The 21,423-nt window shown below is 42.0% G+C and overlaps 2 protein-coding genes and 1 long non-coding RNA gene across 3 annotated transcripts in view; 1 reads left to right on the top strand and 2 right to left on the bottom strand.

Annotated features, from left to right (window-relative positions):
• The window catches only part of ALDH7A1 (aldehyde dehydrogenase 7 family member A1), a 41,598-nt gene extending 41,358 nt beyond the window's left edge, over nucleotides 1-240 (bottom strand). Inside the window, exon 1 of the mRNA XM_036070353.2 lies at nucleotides 9-240. Coding sequence (XP_035926246.2) covers nucleotides 9-200 — 192 coding nt within the window. The 5' untranslated portion in view covers nucleotides 201-240. The remainder of the gene's footprint in view (nucleotides 1-8) is intronic.
• Nucleotides 241-549: 309 nt separating this feature from the next.
• On the bottom strand, nucleotides 550-5,560 carry LOC144381145 (uncharacterized). Its single transcript, XR_013445852.1, has 3 exons — nucleotides 5,126-5,560; nucleotides 3,858-3,896; nucleotides 550-652 (listed from the first exon to the last, which is right to left on the bottom strand). It is a non-coding gene; the product is annotated as an uncharacterized LOC144381145 (long non-coding RNA).
• PHAX (phosphorylated adaptor for RNA export) lies at nucleotides 5,539-20,268 on the top strand. The gene is made up of 5 exons (XM_036070354.2): nucleotides 5,539-5,687; nucleotides 8,525-9,138; nucleotides 10,963-11,083; nucleotides 14,080-14,163; nucleotides 19,274-20,268. The coding sequence occupies exons 1-5, from the start codon at nucleotides 5,592-5,594 to the stop codon at nucleotides 19,541-19,543; spliced, it is 1,185 nt and encodes a 394-aa protein (XP_035926247.1). The 5' UTR covers nucleotides 5,539-5,591; the 3' UTR covers nucleotides 19,544-20,268.
• Nucleotides 20,269-21,423: the final 1,155 nt, after the last annotated feature.

Raw genomic sequence — 21,423 nt, 5'->3', positions numbered from 1 at the left:
CCGCATACCTCTCCCCGGCCTCCCCAGCTTCCATTATACACGCCCTCGTTTTCCTCGCGGAGCCCGAGCTCCTTCAGCCAAGCGTACTGGGCCTGATTGATGAGCAGAGAGGACATGAAGGCGGCAGGCCTACTCCAAGGGCCCGAGAGCTGGCTTCCCCTCGCAAATTGCACACACAGCTGGCGGGGAACGCGCCACATACTGAGCCCGGGACGCGCGGCGTGCGCGCGCCCCCGGGAGCGGCTGAAATAGCGCCCCGCCCCCCGCCCGGGAGAGCCCATTGGGCAGGCCGGGCCCCGCCCCCCGGAGCACGCCCCCGCCCCCGCCCCGGCCCAGGCCAGCCGGGGTCTTCCGGAGGCGCGCGGAGCTCGCCCCCGCCTGGAACCTTCCGCGAGGAGGAAGTGAGAGGGCTACTGCCATCTGCTGGAAGAGGCCGCGAAGCGCGGCTCCGGCTAGAAATTCTTTTCAGCAAAACACTGGTTCTAAAGTACCCTAGCTTAGAGCGGGGCTTTTCGGGTTGTCTCGTGCATGTAATCACCTGGCCATCATTCTGCTTCGGTGGCTCTGGTCTGGGGTCTGAGAATCGCCGTTTCTGACCAGCTGCCAGGTGATGCTGACGCGGTTGTGTACGTGGAGTAGCCAAGGGAGGTTTCTTGGTGGAGGGAGGGAGAGGGTTGTTTTCACTGCTTTGTTAAATTACAAATTCGAGTTTTCTAATTAATGAAAAATGTTAAATGATGATACTGCCTTCTCAATATCCTACCAGGGTATATTCTTGCTTTTGAAGAATAAAGACAGTTTTGATCAAATCCCCCTTCATTCCCCATTACTTCAATTTTCCTCTAATAGCCTTTCCACTCACTCCTACCCCCCTCCACGCTTAACCATTCCATCTCCCATCTCATTCCACAGTAACTAGGCCTACCCTATATAAGGGAAATACTAACATCTCTATCAGCATGATTTGGATGTGGGTCAAAAATATATAGGCAGGGGCGCCTGGGTGGCTGAGTCCACTGAGCATCTGACTCTTGATTTCGGCTCACATCCTGATCTGGGAGCCCTGAGATCATGTGGGGCTCCCCGCTGGTCCGGAGGGTGGGGGGGTGGTTGTCTGCTTGGGATTCTCTCTCCCTCTGCTCCTCCCCCTGCACAAGTACTCTCTCTCCCAAATAAATAAATATTTAAATATATATACACACACGCGCGCGCGCGCTCTCTGGGTGGTGCACTTGGTTGAACCTCGGACTCTTGGCTTTGGGATCTGGGGTTGTGGGATGGATGGAGCCCCATGTCAGGCTCTGCACTCAGCGTGGAGTGGGCTTGGGACTCTGTCTCCCTCTCCCTCTGCCCCTCCTCCCCCCTCAAATAAATAAATTAAAAAATACACACACACACACACCACTCTGGAATCGAGTTAATAGGTCTCTCAGTGATTCCCAACATACCTTTTAAAAATATTCCTCCTAACTGCTGGTGGCTTTCCACATTGCAGCCAGACACACTAAGTCACTTTGTTTCTATGCAAAGCCTGTTTTCTTCCCACTGTGCTTTTGTCCTTCCCTATTCTCTCCACCTGTGAAACGTCCATCTCTGCGTTCAAGCTTGAGCTTTATCTGTTCCATCCTTATGGCTCAAATAATTTCAACAAATACTCCGGCATATCAAACACCTACCAGAAAGTATAGTATGGCTGGATATACAGGAATGATGTTTCTGTTTGTAAATGTTACATTTTTACCTGTTCATCCTTGCATGGCTCCACAACTCTCAGCATTGTAGCAGGCTCACCGTGCACTTACATGAATGAATGAACAAATGAACCTATGAATACACCTGAGGAGCAGAAGGCGTAGACACCTTGTCCAGCACTGATAATCTACCAACAGCCCAGCTACTATCTTCATCTACCCCTAGGACTGAAGCCCTAATTTCCATAGTTCTAAATCTCAGACTCCTTTTTCCCCCCTCAGACATCTAACTGAGAATTTAATTCTTCTCACTTTCTGGCTGCTAGCAAGATTCCTTATACATATATCCCAACACCACAGTCTTCCTTCTCCTCCGTTTAATTCAGAAGACATTTACAGATGCACTAAATTTTAGGAGCGATACATAATGCCCTTGAGGAAGGTTAGATTCCTTCTCTTCACTATGTCAAGTAGAGAAGTTCATGGCTGTCTCTCTAAACCAGTTCTAGCAAAAATAGCACCAGTAATTGCCTACGTTGAAAATGGAGATTACATCTCTCTCTTCTACCTCCGTTTTTCAAAACTACTTATCCCTGCCCAATAGGAGGTCAGGAAAAAATTATAAGCAATGAATTTTGATGGGGCAGAGCAGGAAGAGATAGAATTAAATGATTCATGAGAGCACATTTCATATATGAAAAAGAATTAAGTGAATCATATATAAAAGCATATATAAAAACTGCAAAGCCTCAGAGAAATGCCAATGTACTGACTGAACTCAGGGCACCTTGAAAGTATTGTATTAGAAGTGGCAAGTCCGCAAAGAGCCAATCCTGCTTTCCAAATGACTTATCAAAGGCATCATAGCATGGTGATTAAAGCAAGGACTCTGGAGTCACAGCATTGTAACAAATGAACAGTGCTTATGATGTGATGTCCTCAATGAATGCTAGAAGTCTTCATTCTTCAAAGATAGCTACCAGGAGGCAGAGGGATGTAACCTGAACATGCATGCTTGCCCCAAGGCAGCAATACATTAGAGAAACCACCACAACCCAGGATACAATTTCATTTTTGCAAATGCAAAACCTGATTTGTCAGAGCGTGGGGAAGTGATGCTATTGCTCTGGGCAAACTCATTAATCAAGCTCACAAAGAAATGATGCTACAACTACAATGCTGGCATATTATTTTATAGGGAAAATTATCTTCAGAAAGACCAACAATTCACATCCTATAATCACTGCATTCTCTCCCAGGATACAAACTACCTACCTGGTTGTTTAATGAGCCCAGCATCAGGAGAGTTATTGATTAATAATATACGGTTCCAGCTTTTTTTAAAAATTTTTTAAGAATTTTATTTATTTGAGAGAGAGAGAGAGAGAGAAGGGGCAGAGGGAGAGTGAGAATCCCAAGCTGACTCCACGCTGAGCACAGAACCTGTCGCTGGGCTCGATACCAGGACCTTGAGATCATGACGTGAGCCGAAACCAAGAGTCAGTCGCTCAACTGGCTGAGTCACCCAAGAGCCCCTGATTCCAGCTTTTAATAGCATCAGTCTAAGATAGTCTCCCCAGGGTCTGAATTAAATGATAGATTCAATGCAATCCCAATCAAACACCAGAATTGGCTAGCAGATCTCAAGTTTAAACGGAAATGCAAAGGATCTAGAATAGCCAAGACAATTTTGGGAAAAATGAACAAATTTACATTACCTAATTTTAACAATTATTATACAATTGTACAACTATTATAAACCTAAGTAATCAAGAGTGTCACATTGGTGTAAAGACAGACATAAAGATTAATGGAACAGAATAGAGCACCCAGAAATAGATTCTCACATACATAGTCAATTTTCAATAAAGGTGACAAGGAAATTCAATGGGGAAAGTATAGCCTTTTCAAGAAAAGGTACTATATTAATCGGATATTCACATGCTAAAAAAAATGAACCTTGACTTTCACTTCACATTACATACAATAATTAACTCAAAACGGACCATGGACCTAAAAGTAAGAACAAAAACTCTTAAAACTTCTAGAGGAAAACAATGGAGAAATTCTTTAGGATGGGGAGCTGTTCTCTGCATTTTATAATATTTAGCTGCATCCCATACCACATAGTAAAATGTTAATTATAGCCTGAAATTTGACTCCTACCTCACACCACACAGGATCAGCTCCAAGGGGATTGCAATTCTATGTAGGAAAGATAAAACAATAAAGTTGTGTAAGAGTTAGAAGACCTGGAGTCAAGACTCAGTTTAAATAGCTTAGCTGTGTAATCTCTTTTCATTGTCAAAAAGGGATTGGACTAGGTCTTAGATCTTAAACTCACATTTCAAAAATCTATATGCATTCTTTTCCATGCAGTCTAGAAACTTATCCCAAGGAAATAATAAAACAAGTCTGTGAAAAATATGTGCTAATTGCAAAATTGGCTACAGCCTAAATGGATACCATCAGAGACTAAATAAGTGATGGTATCTCTAGGCAACCGAATGCTAGGTAGTCATTAAAAAGGAGCTAGAGCTTTCTATTTTGGTACAGAAAGGTGTCCAGGATAAATTGTTTCTTTTTAAGACTTTTTAAGTTTTTTTTTTTCTTTTAATAAGTACAATCTACCCCCTCCAAGTGGGGCTGGAACTCACAACCCCAAGATCCAGTCGCATGTTCTATGGACTGAGCCAGCCAGGCACCCCTATTGTTTTGTTTTGTTTTGTTTTAATGAGATTACAGGAGCGCCTGGGTGGCTCAGTCGGTTAAGCGTCTGCCTTCAGCTCAGGTCATGATCCCAGGGTCCTGGGATCCAGCCCCCTATCGGGCTCCCTGTTCAGTGGGGAGCCTGCTTCTCCCTCTCCCTCTGCCCCTCCCCCTGCTTGTGCTCTCTCTCTCTCTCTCTCTCAAATAAATAAACTCTTAAAAAAAATAAAATCAGATTATAGAATAGTAAAAGGTAAAAATAGTAAGATCCCTTTTATGTAAAAAAAAAAATCCATAAATATTTATTGATCGCCTCTCATATACAATGTCATTGGGCTGAACACTGGGGACAAACGACAGTCAATGAAACAGACATTCCAGGGGAGAACGAAGACCAAAAAATAAAACAAATGCAGACATGACTATTGATGTCATGAAGAAAAATAAGCGTTCCAAGAGTGACAGTAGAGGATCTTTTTTAGTTAGGGTGGTCGAAGAAGGACTCTCCTGGAAGGTGGCATTCAATCGGAAAATCTAATCATGTAGGAGAACAACCCACGCAAAGAGTGAGGTGTCAAGGCTCCTCCAGGCAGAGGCAAGGGCAACTGCAAAGGCCGTGAACCCGTGAAAAACAAAGGATGCGTGAGGGGCTGTATGAGCAGCTTCAGTGCGGCTTCAGAGCTAGAGAGGACCCAGATCCGCCATGCTGAGAACTCCGAACTCACTATGTGGAGTGAAGTCCCTGGAAGGTCTGAGCTGGGTAATGACCTCCGGTGCTGCCTGAAAGGCTCTGCAAGAAGCTACAGTTACAGGGGGTTGTGCAGGAGCAAGAATGGGAGCAAGAAGGCCTGTGCAGAGCACCTCGGTGAGGAATGTGAGGCCATGGGAGGAATCCCCGACGGCCGCTGTCCAGGCACAACTTTAGGTTTGCACGAAAACAGAGCTCGGGAGAAAACGCGCCAAAGTGCTGGCGAACAGGAGATTCGTTTCCCCGGAAGTGCAAGTGGGCACAGTTTGTCACGATTATGCATATTCGTCAACGTTCGCCCAGGCGGGCGGAGGAGGCGCCGCGCGCGCCGTCGGGGCGGGAGCGGCCCCCTGGCGGGGGCGCCCGAGCACCGCAGCCCGCCGGACCTTCCCGCCGCGCCGCCGGAAGTGCTCTCCTGACCCGCCGCGCCACGCCGCGGGAAGATGGCGCAGGACGCCGGCGACATGGAAGATGGGCAGCTCTCCGACTCGGATTCCGACATGACGGTCGCACCCAGCGACAGGCCGCTGCAGGTGCCGGTGAGTGTAAAGGGCAGGCGGGTCATTCGGAGCCGGGAGCGCGCAGCCCGGGCGGCGAGGAGGGGCGGGCGTGCGGAGCCGGGACTGCGGAAAGGGGCGGGCGGCTGTGTGGATGAGCAGCGGGCCGGCCGGCTTCCCGGGCGGGGCGGAGGCACGCGGGCTCCGGCGGCGGGGGGGAGGCGCTGGGCGGGGACGCGACCGCGGGCCGTCCGAACCCTGACCCGGCATCTCGTTGCCTAGCGGGGCGGCGAGGCTTGCGGCCTCCTGCTGACGGGCGTGCGGCCGGCTCTTCTCCGCCTGCGGTGTGCCGCTCTGGGTTTTCTGAACTTAACGGAGTGTCCCCGCTGTAGCGTGATTAGGTTGTCCCCGCCCGGCACCTGGGGACGGCGGGCAGAAACATCCCCTGGCGCTCCTTTTTCGCCTTGATCCTATAGGGAGCCTGAAAACCCGGAACGAAGTTCATCATTTGCTTAAGGGCCTGGTTTTCCATGTCCCCGTCGGACCTAGTTTGGCCACGCAATAATGTGGCACCGGGTTTTGTATTAACCTCCCCGTTTTCTAAGTGGGAGTTTGTCTTGATTGCCTGCTAAGTAGCAGACACTTTTGAGCGGGCTTAGTGCCAGGCTGCCCGCGTTCGAAAACTGGCGCCTCCGCCGTGTGACCAGTGGCAGGTTATTTAGCCTAGTGCCCCAATTTGTATAATGGGAGTGATGAGAGCACGCCAGTGATAGGGTGTTCGTAAGGATTCAGTGAACAGTAACGCCTGACAGATTTTAGATGCTGTTGTTATTTGAAGATGGGAAGACTGTCTCTTTATTGACTTAAATCACCCCCTCCTGCCGCCATTTCTAGCACATAATAGCACAAATAACATCCCCTTTATGTAAAAAAAAAAAAAAAACCAAAACCATAAATATTTCTTGATCACCTATCATATATAATAAGTCATCGGGGCTGAACACTGGGGAGCTCAGCAAATACTTCGTTTAGTACAAAACACAAAGGTGTTCTTTTTTTTTTTTTTTTAAAGATTTTGTTTATTTTAGGGAGAGAGATGGGGGTGGGGCAGAGAGAATCCCAAGCTGAGTGCTGAGGTGCAGCCCACGGTGGGGCTTGATTTCACGACTCTGAGATCATAACCTGAGCCCAAACCAAGAGTCAGCTGCTTAACTGACTGAGCCATCCAGACGCCCCAAGGTGTTCCCTTTTGTATATAGATGTCTTAGGAAATTGATACGAAGGTTTCAGTTTAGGTTTTCAATCTTTTCCGGGTGGTTTTACATAGATTGACCCATGACTTGGTAAACTTAATGCCATGGACTGTGCAGTTTTAATAGTATGTCAGGGATTCTTACCCATAGGAGTTTACTATCTAATCTCAAAAGAGTGTGGTCACTAAACCGTATAAAGGAAGTTGGATGCGTCCAAATGCAAAAAAAAAACATGTTGGAAAAGAAAGAGAACATATTCTGTTATAACTGTGTTAAGCTTTAAAATAAAACTTGCCAGTTATCTTACCAGCAAAAAAGGGTTTATTCTGGAACAGCAGAGAATCACAACTCTGAACAAGCAAGCTAGGGCAAAACCATAGGCAAATGGGAAACAGAGGAATGCTCTTTTATAGAGGAAGGGGAGAAGTTGAGAGGGGCTGTAAAAAAGTCCACTGGAGTAAACTGGGAATTAAAAGCGGTTTTTTGGGTGCCTGGGTGGCTCATTCGGTTAAGCATTTGCCTTCAGCTCAGGTCATGATCCCAGGGTCCTGGGATCAAGCCCTATATCAGGCTCCCTGCTCCATGGGGAGTCTGCTTCTCCCTCTGCCCCTCCCCCTGCTTGTTTGTCTCTCTCTCTCTAATAAATAAATAAAATCTTTAAAAAAAAAAAGTATAGTGGCTTTTCATTGGCTGAGTTGGGACAGTCTCATTGGCTGGGCTGTTGCCAGGCAAGAAAAAAATCTTCCTCTGGCTGTGTTAGTAAGGTATAGGCTTCTTCCTGTGGGAGGTGAAACCTCACGTCTTTTCCTTTGATAGAACGTGAGAACTTCCCCTTCAAGCCCCCTGACTCCAGTTTAGTGAGCTTTCCTTTTAATTTTCACAACTGCTACTAACAGTTATTGTGCATGTCATTTTCAAACATTCTGACAATAACTGAAAATACTGAAAATCTTCTAACGTGGGAATTAAAGAGCTTCTTATTTATTTATTTTTTATTATTTATTTATTCATGAGAGAGAGAGAGAGAGAGGGAGGGAGGGAGAAGCAAGCTCCCCACGGAGCAGGGAGCCCGATGCGGGGCTCGATCCCAGAACCCTGAGATCATGACCTGAGCTGAAGGCAGACACTTAACCGACGGAGCCACCTAGGCGCCTCTAAAGAGCTTTTTAGGGGCGCCTGGGTGGCTCAGTCGTTGGGCATCTGCCTTTGGCTCAGGTCGTGGTCCCAGGGTCCTGGGATCGAGCCCCACATCGGGCTCCCTGCTCCGCGGGAAGCCTGCTTCTCCCTCTCCCACTCCCCCTGCTTGTGTTCCCTCTCTCGCCATGTCTCTCTCTGTCAAATAAATAAAATCTTTAAAAAAAAAAAAAATAAAGAGCTTTTTAGAAATAGGCTTTAGAACTAAATTCTGTATTAGCTTTAGAAATAACGAGTTTGTGGTTTTAAAATTGGCAAATTCCATGTGGAACTTTAGAAAAGTAGGGACTGGATTGGTTTCAGAGATTCATTGAAGATTGTTCTGCTTCAGTGGTCCAACTGAATCCCTAAATAATTTTTTTTTTTTAAATAGCACATGGTGGGTAGATTTAATGTGTTTGGTGGAATTGATGGTATTTCCTTTCACTGCAGAAAACACTAGGTGGGGACAGCACAGTGAGGCCCTTCCAGGGCCCTGCAACCCCGTGTGCGCCAGTATCCCATTATCGGACTGTTAAAAGTGTGGATTCAAGTGAAGAGAGTTTTTCTGATTCAGATGACGACAGCTCCCTTTGGAAACGCAAACGACAGAAATGTTTTAACCCTCCTCCGAAGCCAGAGCCTTTTCAGTTTGGCCAGAGCAGCCAGAAACCACCTGTTCCTGGAGGAAAGAAGGTTAACAACATATGGGGTGCTGTGCTACAAGAACAGAATCAAGATGCAGTGGCCACTGAACTTGGGATCTTGGGAATGGAGGGTACCATTGACAAGAGCAGACAATCCGAGACTTACAATTATTTACTTGCTAAGAAACTTAAGAGGGAATCTCAAGAACATACGAAAGAATTAGACAAAGAGCTAGATGAATATATGCATGGTGGCAAAAAAATGGGATCAAAGGAAGAGGAAAATGGGCAAGGTCATCTCAAACGGAAACGACCTGTCAAAGACAGACTAGGGGACAGACTAGAAATGAACTATAAAGGCCGGTATGAGATCACAGAGGACGATTCGCAAGAGAAAGTAGCTGATGAAATTTCTTTCAGGTGAGCATTAAAATGTGGCCTGCAAATGAGCACTTGACCAATTACTGTCTTCCATTTATAGGAAATAATTCCAATGCATTAAGGATGATGTTTCTTTTGAGATTTTTTAATTTTAGGAATGGGTTTACTTGGTTATAGGAATATATCTGTGTTTCCTTAAATGGACAGGCCTGATAAAATAATGAGTTTTGTAAACTTTTATGAACTTTTTTATTTGCTTTTATGAACTCTTAATGACTTTTGTCATTTAGTGCTTTGGAGCTCTTTTTTTTTATTTTATTTTTTTAAGATTTTTTTTTTTTTAATGTATTTATTTGACAGAGATAGAGAGCACAAGTAGGCAGAGGGAAAGGGAGAAGCAGGCTCTCTGCTGAGCAGGGAGCCCAATGCGGGGCTCGATACCAGGACCCCGGGATCATGACCTGAGACGGAGGCAGATGCATAACCAGCTGAGCCACCCAGGCTCCCCTAAAGTTATTCTTTGTTCCTACCCCAGATAACTGCTGATTACTGTCTGTTGGCATAAATTTGCATTTTCTGGACATTTCATAATAATGGAATCATACAGTGTATGGTCTGTATGTGTAATGTTTTTAAGATTTGTCCATTTTGTAGTAGGCATCAACACTTAATTTTTTAATTTCTATACATATACAAACATCCATATTGCTATTCCACTTTTTGACTGTCATGAATAATGCTCTATGAGCTTTGACCTGCAGATATTAGGACATGTATTTTAACTTTTACTGGTAAATACCTAGAAGTAGAATTTCTTGGTGTATGGTAAACTGATATTTCATTTTATTTTCAGCAAGTTCAGATTTTGTTTAACTTTTTCTTAGCTCTAAGTGATTAATGAACAGTGTCACAAATTTGAAAACAGATATGGTTCAAGAGTAATAATGCTAATACTGGACTTTTAACCTACAGAGTGAGTTTGGAATTTGACTGTTGGAAAGGAATTTAGAGATTTTGTAAACCAAAGCCTTCATTTTGTGGATAAGGAAACTGAGACCTAGTAGTTAATATGGCTTGTCCAACATCACAATTTTAAGTGTCAGATTTGGAACTAAACCTTGGTTGCTTTGTTCCTAGTCCAGTGCTCTTTCTCGAATAATGCACTGCCTCTTGTTGAGAAGGAGCAAGAAAACCAGGTCTAGTTAGAGAACTTCCATGTTAATCCTCATTCATCTCTGTAGAGTGTGGACTGTGACGTGAGAAGTGTTAGTTAGACTTCCTATGTTTTTACGTCTCAGTGGTAAGATAAAAATAAGTACCTACTTCATAAGGTTGTTGAGATAATTAACTGATATAATGCATACAAAGTTTTTAGGATTGTGCTCATCCCATAGTAAGTCATCAGTAAATATTAGCTGTGGCCTTTGTTCTGAGGCAGAGAGACTGAGGGGAAGATCCTATCCACTTTAAAGCTCCCACACATCTCTGGAGTTAGGAGAACTAACTTGTAGGCGTGATAATTGAAAGCATAGTGTATGTTTGTTACTTGTTTTGACAAGAGTTTAGGCTTGCATTCCCCTTGCTGGATGTGCACATTTATTTTGAAATTCATCATAATCCATTAAGGCAAAATGAAGAGGCCAGTTCTGAGACTTGAGATGGAACCTTGAGTTTATTGTCTCTTTGGGTGACCCAAGGTGGTAGTGTTGGTATGTCCGTGATTCTAAGGTTAAATATTGAAGATTGCCAAAAGCAGATGTTACCAGAAGAGGATTTTGATTCTACTTGGGCATTAAACTGGAGACAAAGGTACATTTCTTCAACTTTATACAGCAAATATTTACTCTGTTTGTTCCTTATCAGGTTGCAGGAACCAAAGAAAGATCTGATAGCGCGAGTAGTGAGGATAATTGGGAACAAAAAGGCAATTGAACTTCTCATGGAAACTGCTGAAGTTGAACAAAATGGTGGCCTTTTTATAATGGTAAGACTTACTGCTCTGTTGTTTCTATTTTATATTGTGTTTCATGTGATTTTTTTTTTTTTTTTTTACAAAATAAACTTGTCTCTGTTGGATTTCTTATTTATCAGTATATTACAGTGTGGCTCAGATTTTAAAAAACTGAATTTAAAAATTATGTATAGTTAGTTTTTGCAATTACTACTTTCCTTACAAAAACCATACATAGGGGCCCCTGGGTGGCTTAGTCGTTGAGTGTCTGCCTTCGGCTCAGGTCATGATCCCAGGGTCCTGGGATCAGGCCCCACATCGGGCTCCCTGCTCCATGGGGAGCCTGCCTCTCCCTCTCCCACTCCCCCTGCTTGTGTTCCCTCTCCTGCTGTGTCTCTGTCAGATAAATAAATAAAATCTTAAAAAAAAAAAACCATACATAAATTGTATCCTGTTAGTGTGCAGTCAACAATGTATCTCTTACAGGATTCATTGAGAGTAGGGGTTAAAATTTTAAGAAAACAATCTAGAGAGAACTTGGAAACTCAAATTTTAAGAATACAGGTTTTAGAATTTGGGATACTTTGTTTTGAATTCTGGGTCTGCAACTTAATCGGTGTGAGATGTGGCTAAATTATTTGACTTTTCAGAGCCTCTTTCTCCCAGGTGCAGATTGGGGACTAATCCTGTGTTACAAGGATTGGACAAGATGATGCACGTAAAATACTTACCACAGTGTTCCCAGCCCTTAGTTGGCAGTGATGAACAGACATGTTGTTTTGGGTTTGTTTAATTCATGCATTCTTAAAAATTGATTCTTGGGACCAAAAAACAAAAACCCACATATATAGGTATAAAACACAGGTAGATATACAATGTATCAGTGAGTATTAAAGTTCCATGGTTGGTGGGGTAGGGGAAGCAACAGTGAACAAAAACTTGAGAAACACTGTAGTATTTGTTTCTCTTTACACTTTTCTGTTTTCTATTGTTTTAACTGAAGTATAGCTGACATACAAAAATAATTTTAGCTGTACAACATAGTGATTTGACAATTACAAACAGAATGTTCACCACAATGAGCGTAGTTATCAGCTGTCTCCATACAAAGTTATTACAATATATTTTTTTAAGATTTTCTTTATTTATTAGAGAGAGAGAACATGAGCGGTGGGGAGGGGCAGAGGGAGAAGCAGACTCCCTGGTAGGCAGGAAGCCCGACTGAGGACTCTCTCCCAGGACCCTGGGATCATGACTTGAGCCGAAGGCAGATGCTTAACCAACTGAGCCACCCAGGCGCCCCAAAGTTATTACAATATTATTGATTATATTGCCCATGCTGTACTTTCCATCCCTGTGACTTTATAGGGTCACTGGAAGTTTGTACCTGTTAATCCCCTTCACCTATTTTGCCCATTCCCCACCCCCTGCCCCTCTGGCAACCACGTTTGTTCTCTGTATTTATGAGTCTCTTTCTGGTTTTTTGGTAAACAAGTTTGTTTTGGTTTTTAGATTCCACATATAAGTGAAGTCATCTGGCATTTGGCTTGTTCTTTCTGACTCACTTAGCATGATATCCTCTCTGTCCATCCATGATGTGAGTGGCAAGACTTCATACTTTCTTATAGCCGAGTGATATTTCATCATATATATAGAGATACAGATAGAGATATATATCATCTTTACCCATCATTGGACATTTAGGTTGCTTTCATATTTTGGCTATTTAAAATAATACTGTAGTAAACATAGGGGTCCATATGTCTTTTCAAATTCATGTTTTTGTTTTCTTTGGTTGAATACCCAGCAGTGGAATTGCTGAATCATACGGTATTTCTATTTTGAATTTTTTGAGGAACCTCCATACCGTTTTCCATACTGGCTGTACCAGTTTACATTCCCACTAGCAGTGCACAGAAATACCCTTTTCTCCACATTCTCACCAACATTTGTTATTTCCTGTTGTCTTGATATTAGCCATTCTGACAGATGTGAAGTGAGAAACACTTTACTGCTTGAGAATGGCAAAAAGTGCACTAGTCTGGTTAAGGGCCCAATCATAGGCAGTGGTACTTTATCCCATATGGTTTTGGAGATTTCATTTAATTCAGCTTTCACCGCAGGGTGAGGATGAAGTTTGAATGGCTCCTTATTTGCTCCTCATGAATCTGAATGGTAACATCACATGAGAGTGAATCAATATTATGCTGTGGAAATGGAGAGAAAAACCAGTTAGAATTGATAGCATTGGCTGAGGAAATAGCGTGTGAATATAGATTATGGAAGTCAAAACAGAACTTGACAACAAAACAAATTACAATAATCATGAATGTACTGGCACCCTTGTTTGTCACTGCTGAGGTACTTGGATTTTTGTTTAGTTGAGCCCAAAGTTATAGATTCATTAATATCTTAGTACTGTAGTAATAAAAGTTTATATCATAGTGAGCTAGTGAAAATCTACTGGTTGTTGGAAAGATGCAAGTCCAAATTCACTTTCTTTTAATGGACAGTTTTCTTTTTTTTGTTCTTTTAAAGATTTTATTTAATTATTAGAGAGCACGAGTGAGGTGAGGGGCAGAGGGAGAGGGCGAAGCAGACTCCCCGCTGAGCAGGGAGCCCAATGCAGAGCTCGATCCCAGGACCCTGAGATCATGACCTGGGCCGAAGGCAGACGCTTAAATGACTGAGCCACCCAGGTGCCCTAATGGACATTTTTCTTGTACGATTATTTATTGCTGTGTACTAGGCACTGTTGTAGACACAGCAATCTTACATTGTAGGTAGGGGTGGGAGGGAGACAATATGTAAAGAATAAATATATCTTCAGGTATGTTAGAAAGTGTTAAATGCTATGGTAAAAGAAATAGAGGTATGGAGGTATGGAGAAGAGAGGAGGACATTGCAGTTAAACTGTGGTGATCAAGGTAGACCTTTTTATTTCTTTAGGTTCCTTTCTGTTTAAAAGATGCTTTAGGCCATTCATAGGAACAGTGTATACAGTATCATTTTTCTCTTTCTTTTTGTAGAATGGTAGTCGAAGAAGAACACCAGGTGGAGTTTTCCTGAATCTCCTGAAAAATACTCCTAGTATCAGTGAGGAACAAATTAAGGTAAAAATTATAGTGTCCTTCACTTTTAAGATCTATCATAATTTCACTTCTACTGGGTTCTAGCTTCATATTCTCGTAATCCCCATCACCTGTTCTGCCTTAACTTGACCAGTTCTGTCAGTGTCTCATTTCAAGTAAAACATGTGCCTTTATAAACTGCCTCCTCTTCTTCCCTTTCCAAGCCAAGGTCACAATTTCCGTTATGTCGTTTTCCTGGTCTTTTAGCACGTAATTATTTTTTCTACCCTCCTACAACTTTTTATTAATGAAAAATTTCAGACGTGCAGAATAGATGAAAGAATAATAGGATGAATTTCCTACACTTAGATTTAGGGGTTTTTAATATTTTGAGATTCTTACCTTACAGTTGTTTTTCTCTACCATTTGGTAATAAGTAGTGAACATCGTGACACTCAGCTCTAATTATTTCAGTCAGCATCTGTCAATAATAAGGACAGTTTCCTACATAGCTTTACCTTAGAGAAGGAAAAACAACTTCATAGTATCATCTAATATCTTGACCTTATTCCAATTTCCTGAATTGTCCCAAGAATGTATTGTCTACCTTCCACCCCCCCCAAACCAGGATCCTGTCTAGATTTCCATTGTATCTCTTTTGCTCATTTTAACTCCACGTTTTCTTTTGTGATTTAGACCTTTTGAAGAGTCTGAGATGGTTATCTAATAGAACATACCACATTCTGGTCATTGTCTCCTCATGGGTTTGTTTCATTCAATCCTCTGTCTCCAGTAGTTCTTATAAACTAGAATCTAGGCTCTTCAGTATTAATCATTTTTGCATTACTAGAATGTCCTATATAGGAAGTTCTTTTACCATGTGAGATTTTCACAGCTCAGAATTTATCTTTTAATCTGTTAATTAAGGAACATGATTACATTTATTTTTTATTTATTTTTTTTTTTTAAAGATTTTATTTATTTATTTGAGAGAGAGAGAATGAGAGAGAGCATATGAGAGGGGGGAGGGTCAGAGGGAGAAGCAGACTCCCTGCCAAGCAGGGAGCCCGATGTGGGACTCGATCCAGGGACTGCAGGATCATGACCTGAGCCGAAGGCAGTCGCTTAACCAACTGAGCCACCCAGGCGCCCGGAACATGATTACATTTAGCAGATCTGATCAAGATGGAGAACTTGCTTCTTGCATAGGAAAGAGGTGGTAGGTTCACAGGCAACGCGGATACTGTATTTGAGCAGCTCTGTACTCTCTTTACGGTAACAGAGGTCGGAGGAATGTGGTTGAGCCATTTATAATGCTAATGAAGACATAAATAAAAGTCACTTCCCTTGAGCTGTTGCTCCTTGTGAGTTTATTTTACATCTGCTCAGTGTTAGATTTTTTTTCCTCAAGTTTTCTGGCTGTCCACTTCCAGTTATTTTTTAAAAATCTATTGTTGAAATTCCTACAGGAAATGTTACTGTTATCGCACATTTGAAATCTCTTGTCCATAACTGCCTTTTTTCCTCATTGGAACAATGACTTTGATAAATTTGTAACAATGTAATTTTCCTTACGCCTGTTAGTAGAGCAGAGCTTTTGCTTATGTTCTCCCTCCTCCCCCACGGTGATCCCTGACAAAAGGTGTACACTGAGAAGGAACATCCTTCTAAGGAACATTAAACATTGTTTGATAGTAAAATGTCAGAGGAATAGCACAATGTGATAAAAAGAATTCTCTAACATTCAAAATCTGGGTTTTAATCTTAATTTTGCCATTTAATAATTATATGACGGAGCAGATCACTTACTGTCCCTCAGCCTTAATTTTCTCAAGGGGACTTTTTAGTAAGTGTCCTGCCCATTGAATAGAGCTCTAAAAGGATTAAATAAAGTGATACCTGGAAAAACTTCTTGTAGGTAACTAAACTTTGGACAATTTCCACAAGCAGAAGAGAAGAAAATAACATTTATTCACCATGTCCCCAGCACTAGGCCAAATATTTATAGGACTTAATCTGTACCAGGTTCTATCAAAGTGGATGTTACCATGGTATGCACATGAAAAGTAATAAAAATGATCCCCCTGGGATCGTGCAGAATACTGACTTGAAACTGGTGGTTTTCACTGAATCACATCTTTGAACTTCAGTTCTAACTCATTGTGAAGAAAGAGATTTTAATGTTAGTAGGTTACGTTAAGCTACCAGAAACATTGCATTATAACAACAAACAGAAACATTTGAAATACCTAATAGAAGAGTGTTAACCAAGAGGGACATTTTTAAAGTGACTATGCTGTAGCCTCTATTTTTGTGAAGCAGTTTTAAGAAAAGGAGAAAAATGAAGTAATACCGAATTTTTTAAAAAGACAAACTACAAATTTAGAACAAAAAAGAGGCATGGGACAATTAATTGATATGTAAAACACCAAAGAGTTACCAATGATTTGGTCTGCTCCAGAGGATTATAAATGTTTTGGCTTTTAAGATATTTCTGTGTTTTTCCAAATTTTCTGCATGTGCATGGATTGAGTCCTTTTATCAGAGGAAAAAACCTAAAGCAAATAGAATTTCATCATAGGTAATTTCAAATCATCTAAATGATCATGTTATAATTACTGTTTTGATCGCTATAATGCTAATAATCAGTCTGTAGAACTTGGAAGCCAGAACCGAACTGAGTGGGCTTGTTTGCGGTTTTATTTGATTTCGTTTTGGTATATGACATAACCATTTTGTTTTGGTTTGTAGTTGTTTAAGTTTTGTTTTGGAAAATACAAAGTTTGTGAGAGAAAAAAAGATTAGGAGTAGTTAAAAAGTTAATTTGCTGTATTTTTTAAAAAGCTCAGCTGTACTGGTCTCCCTCTGCAAATAGTGTACCATTTAGGTTCTTGTAAAATGAATTCTGTGCAGGTAGATAGGGAAGGGAGGACAGAAAGCTCCTGGCAGATTATCCCTTGTCTGCATTTTTGTAACAACATGAACAACAGTTTACAGCAGCATTTCTCTGGGCCATTGCCCTGTTGGTTCTGCCACATTCGTAACCTATGGAATGTCATTCCTTTCTCACGTGTTTGGAGGCAAAAGGGAAACTATCATTTTACTTGGTGTTGCCAAGCACTGTACTCCTCAGACTGTTTTCGAGATGCTTGGATGAGCTTTCCCATGAAATGGGACTCCTTTCCCTCACAGCTGCTCTTTATCTCTGCCCTTGGCGGGTAAGCAGACCCTTGAAAAAATTGTGAGTTGTCACACTTCTGTGAAGGCAACACCATGGCTTTTAAGAATGCGAATATGGGAAACTAATACACGAGCTTACACTTGATACCTTCACATGTTGGCTCTGCAGTCTTGCGCCTTCTCTCCTCATCTGATTTTAGTATATGTGCTGCCGAAGCGGGCACTCGCGCTTTCCTCATCTGAAGACAAGGATAATACCCACTTCATAAGGTTCTGCTGACAATGAAAAATCCTTAGCACAATACCTGGCATATAAAGGTGCTCATTCAGTAAATGGTGCCTATCTGAAGTCACTTTTTTTGGTCCTTCTTCCACTTTTTACACCTGTACCCTCCTTCTCCACCCCCAGTCTTGTCATTCCTTTAGCGGGTACTTTTATTCCTTCTTCCCATCAAAGCTTTCACCTTCTGAAGCCTTCCCTTGTTGCCTTAATTTCAGGGCTCCTTACTCCTTCCTCTGCTAGTTCTCTGTGCTGCTTGTAACTATTTAGCATAAATATTAGGAGAGGAAAAAAAAAAATATTAGGAGAGGGCCTCCTTTATTTCACCATTGTACATAGTACTTTTTATAAACAAGAGGGGATTTGTAATTTGTGCACTTTAAGAATATAATAGGGAGTGACTTGGTTGTAGCTTTTAGTAGTCCCTTCCCAGAAGATCATAGGGTGTCAGAAGTGTGTCCTGCCTATCCTAACTTCTCTTTTAGACCTTGGAACCTTCTCTGTTTTAGCATAGTCAGTTTTGGCCTTCTCTTTAGATCCCTGGCCTACTTTTCTTTTTGTAGCCTCTGAAACTACACTTCTCTATCTGCATCAGGGTTCCCAGGTGCTATTTTATGTTTTCCCATGTAGTAGTTGAATGAAACACATTTTCTCCTTTGGCAGCTCTCACCCGCTGGCGATTTTGCCTCTTGGAGGACGTTGGGCAGTGCCTGGAGCTGTGTTTGGTTGTCTCAGTTTGGGGATGGAGGGGTTCTGTGCTGGTGGGGCGAGGCCAGGTGTGCTGCTAACCCTCCTGCAGTGCACACGGCAGGGATCGAGCTGGACGTTCCGGATTGCCCAGGGGAGAAGCCCTGTGCTAACAGTCTCATGTTTTTCTGTTACAAAATCCCTCTTCTAACATCCTGGAATATATCCCAGTGCTGATTGCTTTATTTTTATGCCTCATGGTACAAGTTTTTGACAGATTTACATTCTCCACGCTAATTACAGTAACATTTTTTTAAGGGATGGCTTTTTTTCCCTTGTGTAGGTTACGTGATCATACTTAGTCACACCCTTCAGGCATGGCTTGGTTTCTTTTTTTTTTTTTAAAGATTTTATTTATTTATTTGACAGAGAGAGACACAGCGAGAGAGGGAACACAAGCAGGGGGAGTGGGAGAGGGAGAAGCAGGCTCCCCGCCGAGCAGGGAGCCCGATGCGGGGCTCGATCCCAGAACGCTGGGATCGTGACCTGAACCGAAGGCAGACGCTTAACGACTGAGCCACCCAGGCACCCCCATGGCTTGGTTTCTTAGCATGTGCAGTCACGTATGGTTATGATGCCATTTCAAAGTTAGTAAACCCATATTCCAAAGACTTCTATTTTGTTGGGACAAAATAGATTTTATTTAAATCCTAAGCAACATGATTTTTCTACTATATCTTCCCATTTCGGAAGCCTGTGGCTATAGAGATGGTATGTGATGGTTGAATAAGCGTGCGCCCCGGAGCTAACATGAGGTTAAGTTTGAATTACAGCTTCATCCTCTGGTTGCAGTGGGGGCTTCCCTGCTATCTTGGACTCTGTGTCCTATTAAAGTCTAGTAATACTTGCTTGTTTTTTGTGAGAAATGAAGATAACGTAAAGGAAGCCTTCTAATAAATGTTCAGTAAATGGCAGTCTTTACTTCGAGTCGTTCCTTTATTGTAGGACATTTTCTACATTGAAAATCAAAAGGAGTATGAAAATAAAAAGGCTGCTAGAAAGAGGAGAACACAAGTCTTGGGGAAAAAGATGAAACAAGCTATTAAAAATCTAAATTTTCAAGAAGATGACGATACATCACGAGAAACTTTTGCAAGTGATACGAACGAGGCTCTGGCCTCTCTTGACGAGCCGCAGGAAGGCCACGGAGAGACAAAGCTGGATGCAGAGGAAGCCATCGAGGTGGATCATTCGCACGATTTGGACATCTTTTAGTACATTTAGGGGAATAAGCCTTTTTAGAATAACCTTGTAATAAGCCATTTCTACTGAAGTTGCTTTGTTTTACTTTGCACTGATACATGTAAAAATCCGGAGAGAAAGAACTGTTTACTTGTTTAAAATAAAGTTGAATCTGTGGGGAGATGAATGTTATTGATAGGAACATTTCTCATGTCTGACAAAATACTTATAAGTATATATAGCAGAGGATTTAATTTCTCAATCTGTTGCATGTGTTAGTTATTACTAGTTGATAATTACTTTTGTCCAGGTCATTGTAACATGCCATTCAAAAATTTGTTTTCTTTTTCTGATTTATCCTTGCAGTGAATTATGATTGGTTTCAAAACATTCCATTAAAAGATCCTAATAAGGCACATAAATTGTTAAGCTGTTACAAATGTATTCAAATTTAGTTTTTCTGTGTTCTAAGGACTTTTAGGCAGTTTGAAGGCCAGAGACTAAAAATAGGTTTATACTGATGGTTCTTAACCACTTATTTGTCCAGAAGTAAATTAACAAGCTTTGCAAAGAAATATTGGTTCTTAACTTTAACTGTGTTTTTACTTCTTTCTAATTACTCAATCATACGCTAAATACTGAATGTGATCCATACCTGTGTAATTACTTTGGACATTTAAAAAATTCACAGTGGTTGCCTGCCTAAGACTGTTTTACCTTATGTTAAGGAAGTTGGGTATTAAAAATGTTACATCTGCCTGAAGTGTCAAATTACTCATTTTTATTGAAGGAAATAAGGGGAGTTAAGGTGTTCTAAGGGTTGACTATGGTTTACAAAATAAAAATCTGTAGGAAGCAATTATAAACTATTCTTTACAGACAGTACTTAAAATCTTTCTATAGTTCCTGGAATACATAGTCACTGAAGTTGGATCTAAGAATATTATAAGTGGGAAAAGAAGAGGAAAGTGGTTATTGGTTGCTTTTTATTCATAAAGAATGCAAAAATAAGATTTTGGGCAGTCCTTAATGCGATTCAAGTGACTTTTTTTTTTTTTAAGATTTTATTTATTTATCTGACAGAGAGAGACACAGCGAGAGGGGGAACACAAGCAGGGGGAGTGGGAGAGGGAGAAGCAGGCTTCCCGCCGAGCAGGGAGCCAGATGCGGGGCTCGATCCCAGGACCCTGGGATCATGACCTGAGCCGAAGGCAGACGCTTAGCGACTGAGCCACCCAGGCGCCCCATGACTTTTTTTTTTAAGATTTACTTATTTAAGTAATCTCTACACCCAGCCTGGGGCTCGAACTCAAGACTCCAAGATCACGAGTCTCATGCTCCTCTGACTGAGCCAGCCAGGTGACCCTCAAGGGACTATTTTTTTTAATCTCAGATATTCTTGCATAAAATTGCTATAATCAAGGGAAGAAAGTATTTTAAATAGGTAACTGAATATTGTTCCTGAGATTATTCATGAGAGGTGATTTTAAAGGTGTAATACATTGGGAAAGATAACATTCAGTTAACTGCCACTTTCATTTTTTTGTGTTTTATTTTTTTTTTTTACTTTTTTTTTTTTTTTAAAGATTTTATCTATTTATTTGACAGAGACACAGTGAGAATGGGAGCACAAGCAGGGGGAAGTGGGAGAGAGAGAAGCAGGCTTCCCGCCGAGCAGGGAGCCCGATGTGGGGCTCGATCCCAGGACCCGGGGATCATGACCTGAGCCGAAGGCAGATGCTTAATGACTGAGCCACCCAGGCGCCCCTTTACTTTTTTTTTTTTTTTAATAAGATTTTATTTATTTGAGAGAGCGAGAGTGAGAGAGCACAAGCCGGGGTGGGGCGGTGGTGGGTGGTGGGGGTAGGGGACACAGAGGGAGAGGGAGAAGCAGAACTTGAAGTGGGACTGCC

This window comes from Halichoerus grypus, chromosome 2 (genome assembly GCF_964656455.1).
Source record: "Halichoerus grypus chromosome 2, mHalGry1.hap1.1, whole genome shotgun sequence".
In the NCBI taxonomy this organism is placed as follows: domain Eukaryota; kingdom Metazoa; phylum Chordata; class Mammalia; order Carnivora; family Phocidae; genus Halichoerus; species Halichoerus grypus.
Note: the sequence above shows the minus strand (reverse complement) of the source record. Positions and strands in the feature narration are given on the sequence as shown.